This window comes from Haplochromis burtoni, unplaced genomic scaffold, assembly GCF_018398535.1.
Source record: "Haplochromis burtoni strain Fernald_Lab_line unplaced genomic scaffold, NCSU_Asbu1 Contig_2838, whole genome shotgun sequence".
NCBI lineage: Eukaryota > Metazoa > Chordata > Actinopteri > Cichliformes > Cichlidae > Haplochromis > Haplochromis burtoni.
This window is the reverse complement of record NW_024585199.1, coordinates 5,524-9,662: the sequence shown is the minus strand read 5'-3', so window position 1 is coordinate 9,662 and position 4,139 is coordinate 5,524. Positions and strand designations below refer to the sequence as shown.

General features: G+C 37.5%; 1 protein-coding gene across 1 annotated transcript in view; it reads right to left on the bottom strand.

The window, feature by feature from the left end:
- Positions 1-816: 816 nt before the first annotated feature.
- Positions 817-4,139, bottom strand: part of LOC102307556 (plexin-C1) — a 4,826-nt gene continuing 1,503 nt past the window's right edge. The window contains exons 2-6 of the mRNA XM_042217748.1: positions 2,588-2,710; positions 1,643-1,748; positions 1,399-1,564; positions 1,030-1,132; positions 817-854 (exon numbers count right to left, since the gene is read on the bottom strand). Coding sequence (XP_042073682.1) covers positions 1,737-1,748; positions 2,588-2,710 — 135 coding nt within the window. The 3' untranslated portion in view covers positions 817-854; positions 1,030-1,132; positions 1,399-1,564; positions 1,643-1,736. The remainder of the gene's footprint in view (positions 855-1,029; positions 1,133-1,398; positions 1,565-1,642; positions 1,749-2,587; positions 2,711-4,139) is intronic.

The following is a 4,139-nucleotide window of genomic DNA, read 5'->3' as shown; positions in this document are numbered from 1 at the left end:
GACACATCACTAGTGTAAAGTGACTCACTCTTTTGGAGTACAGTCAGTATCGGCCTGCATCCTCACTGCAGTCACATTATCGAGGTTACGACCTGACAGCACTGCGTGGTTTCTACCGTAGAAAGACACCACACTGGGAGTGATGGAGGAGATCTCTGGGATCTGACAGTAAGACAAAAAATGATCAGCTTTAATCCACGGCCATCAGCTGATGTTGGAAGCTTTGAACACGAATAAGGTGTCAGAGGAACAATGAGTTTGAGGACTGAGGTTCAGACTCACAGAGAAGTTCTTCCCAGACTGCACATTTTGGCAAACGCTGTCCTGCAGGAGGAAGCAGAGGGAATCAATATGGCAGGTTTACTGTCATTGTCTAAAGAAACTATGTAGGACTGATGAGAATGGAAGTTCTGTCTTATTTACAAGGAAAGAATTTAATCACGATTTTTGTCAAGCAACTGAATTGGTATTTGTGAGTTGTCATAATCACTTAACATATTATTGCATATAATATTGCTGCTTTTGAGAAGCAATAGATATTTGAACATTAGACCAACCCACCCTTAATAATGATTGAAAAATCTCAAAAGTAATATAAACTTAAAGTGGAAGACTTAATTATATGATAAGATAGACTTTCTTATTCCCAAAAGTAGATTTAAAAAAGATACATCAAAATAGCCTAAACATGTAGAATGGTATCAGCGAAATAAAATTAAAACAAATATGTTAATGAGGAAAAACCTGAACTAGGTAAACTAAAGGCATGAATTATTACATTGATCTCTGTTTGATCGGCCCAGGAACATCTGTTTGTGTTCCATCCACAACCAGCTTTGATGCACTGCTGACACCTGAAGAGAAACAATCACATATTAGTGTTGAAATCATCAAGAAAACGATAATGTCCAAAAATACAACATAAAACAAAGAGACTCCTCAGTAGTAATACATTTTACTTGGTGATGACACATAATGTTTTGTTATTAGTGATCCATCTTCATAATCTTTATAATTGATTGGACTTACAAGACTGAACTTGGTGGTCCACCGATGTCAGAGCAGTTAGTCAACCTCAGCTGTTCTGACAGTTGTGTTGAACCAAGTCTAAATTTCACTGTGACATGCAGACCTGTTAAATAAAAAAAAACAAAAAAAAAAAAAACACGATCAGTGTCATAGCCTTCAATTGCTAATTTTTAGACATATATGTTTAATGAGTTTCAACCGTTTGTAATAACGAACAGCTCAAATTTGTCAACTAGTAAAGAATATTTCATCTGTCAGAGTCAGCTCTGTAATGTTTCTATTTTACTTTTTGGGAAGTGTTGCAGATCAGTAAGCAGGTCTGACTGCAAAGTATTTCATTCGTTGGATTATTTATGAAAACTCACTGACCATCAGCAGTAAGTGTACGATCAGACAGGATGCAGGTGCATTGTGGGAACTGTGGAGGAGGGTTATTCAAAGCACAAATCGAGCTGGACCTTGCAGTGAACTGACAGGTAAAGTTGGACGACACTTCCTGGCCCACAGTCAAGTGTGTGTGGATTTTTAGTAAAATCTGAAAATGAAGAACATGTGTGAGAAATACCTGAAAGCCACAAATGATCACAGTCCCGAGTGTGTTTGTAAGCTGTACCTGTCCGTTTGTGTCCTTTTCAACTTTGTGGGAAATCATTTTGTGCTGGGACTCATCAGGAATGGACAGCCAGTCTGAATCTGTGCAGTCATCTTCAAATGTGCAGCTAGGAGAAGAAGGAGAAATGATCACCAAGTTCAGAATAGTTTGGAGACATCAGCTGCAGATGTTGTTTCTCTATCTCTTCCTTCCATCCATCCATCCATTCGCTTCCGCTTATCCTTTTCAGGGTCGCGGGGGGCGCTGGAGCCTATCCCAGCTGTCATAGGGCGAGAGGCAGGGTACACCCTGGACAGGTCGCCAGTCTGTCGCAGGGCCAACACACAGGGACAGACAACCATTCGCACTCACATTCATTCGAACATTCACACCTAGTGACAATTTGGATTATCCAATTAACCTATCCCCACAAGCTGCATGTCTTTGGACGGTGGGAGGAAGCCGGAGTACCCGGAGGGAACCCACGCAAACACGGGGAGAACATGCAACCTCGCTCTCATCATATTCAATAAAATACTTGTTGAAGCTTTTTGAGCTTTCAGGGTCACAGCTCTCATCTCTCCACTCCACAAACAAAACCTTGCAGTGTGTGAGCAGATGAACTCACAGTGAGACTAAGAGCACACAAAGAAGCTACAGGGACCACAAGTGACTGCAGTTTGCAGCAGACTTCAACAATGAAATAAAATGAGACTAGTTCAAATAAGCAAGCTAAAAAATCATGAATAATTTGCCTCTTAAAAAGTTTTGGTTTTTATTTATCTTGGGTCAATGGTTGTTCGTGATTTTATGAATAGATGCTAATTCAACAAATATATTTTGGTGACAGAACTATCTTTCATGTTTGTTTCATGTGAGGAAGCCAGTGCATTTCAGGATGATGAAATGGCATCTTAAAATCAGGCTGGTAAACTAAGTACTTTAGATGTTTCATTTCATACACACCTTAATGAGCTGGCCGTCTCCTGTCCCAATGAAGAAAACCATCCAGCCTCTCTGCCTCACTGCCAGCACAGAGGTCATGTAGCTGTGCCTGAAGAGGACTGCCTTAGGTTTTAGGATCTTTGGCTGAGAAACAAACACACTGATCATCAAATCTGATATTGTAGATATGTTAAAATTAGAACTCAAGATGGTTAAAATAGAAATAAGTTGTATTCCCTCCAAACCTAATGAAGTGCTTTAAGTCTATGAACCCAAACAGCATATTCATTAATTGTGTTTACACCTTGAGAAATCACATACTCAGCTTGAAAATCATTCAAATATGATTTAATGGTGAATAAACTGAATCAACTATGATGCAGTTTTCTCATATATAATTAAAGAATGTGCTATTTCAAGGGTTCACAGCATTTCATGAAGTATGGGAGTAACTATTATACAGATAATGAATCTTTATGAAGTCACATGAGAGCAATGACCACAACTGACATCTGTCACCACAGCAGCACCTCTGCTAGTGACTAATTAACTGACCTCTCACTAGGAGCATGAGAGTGTGGGGACAGTGGCACTGAGAATTTAGAGACCCATTGATATGAGGAACCGTGGTAATGTAGGGATGGAAAGTGTCTTTTTGTTTGCATTTTTAAAAAATATTTCCAAGTAATCACTGTTATGGTTAGAACGGCGTGGTGGAGTGACTGAACTATAATTCCAAAAAGGTAACGGCTCTTTCATACCGCCTTCACCCTTTACAAATGATAAACAGTAGTTTAGTCCATTTCGTAGTGGGATGTGCCTCCACATCACAGAAACAAAGCAACATCTGGGTATCAAAGAAAAAAAAAGTAGAAGTCAAAGCAAACTGATCAGCAGCCGTTACGATGGCAAAATATTGTAACACAAGGGGAACTCCTACAGAAGCAAATAGAAGTTTTTCCAAGTAATGATTTGTACTCTCAGCAGTTTTAGCTGAAGGTGTAGCATCACTGAGACCAAGCAGCATTTTGCTTCAGGATGGTGAAGTGCTATTTTTAAAATATTATTTCATTGTATATTTCTAATATTACATTTTTTTACATTTCAAAGTTTGTCATAAATCAGAAAACTTTATTGTAGGACAGAAAACTAACCTCCAGTGCAATGGTTGATTTTAATTTCTTTTTGTTAAAAATATAAAATAAAAAGATTTGAAACTGATGTTGATCAAATAGTGATGAAGTCAAACATCATTCAGTGAAACTCAGTTTGTTTGTCACATGCACCAGCAGACATACCAGCAGCTTAAATAATTCAGACTCCTTTTTCTTGTGTCTTCAGTAAAACTTTTGAATTTCTTTGATTTTGTGTAGAAATTAACAGAGATATTGTTTTTTAAACCGCTTTTTGCCTCATATTTTCTATCTATCTTATTTTTTTTAATTATGGTAATTATTGGCTTCTCCTTTTTATATTCATAAAAATACAAATATGAATTCATTTACTATATGTATTTTTACATTATATAAACCTATTATACATATATATATGTATAATAGGTTTATATATATAT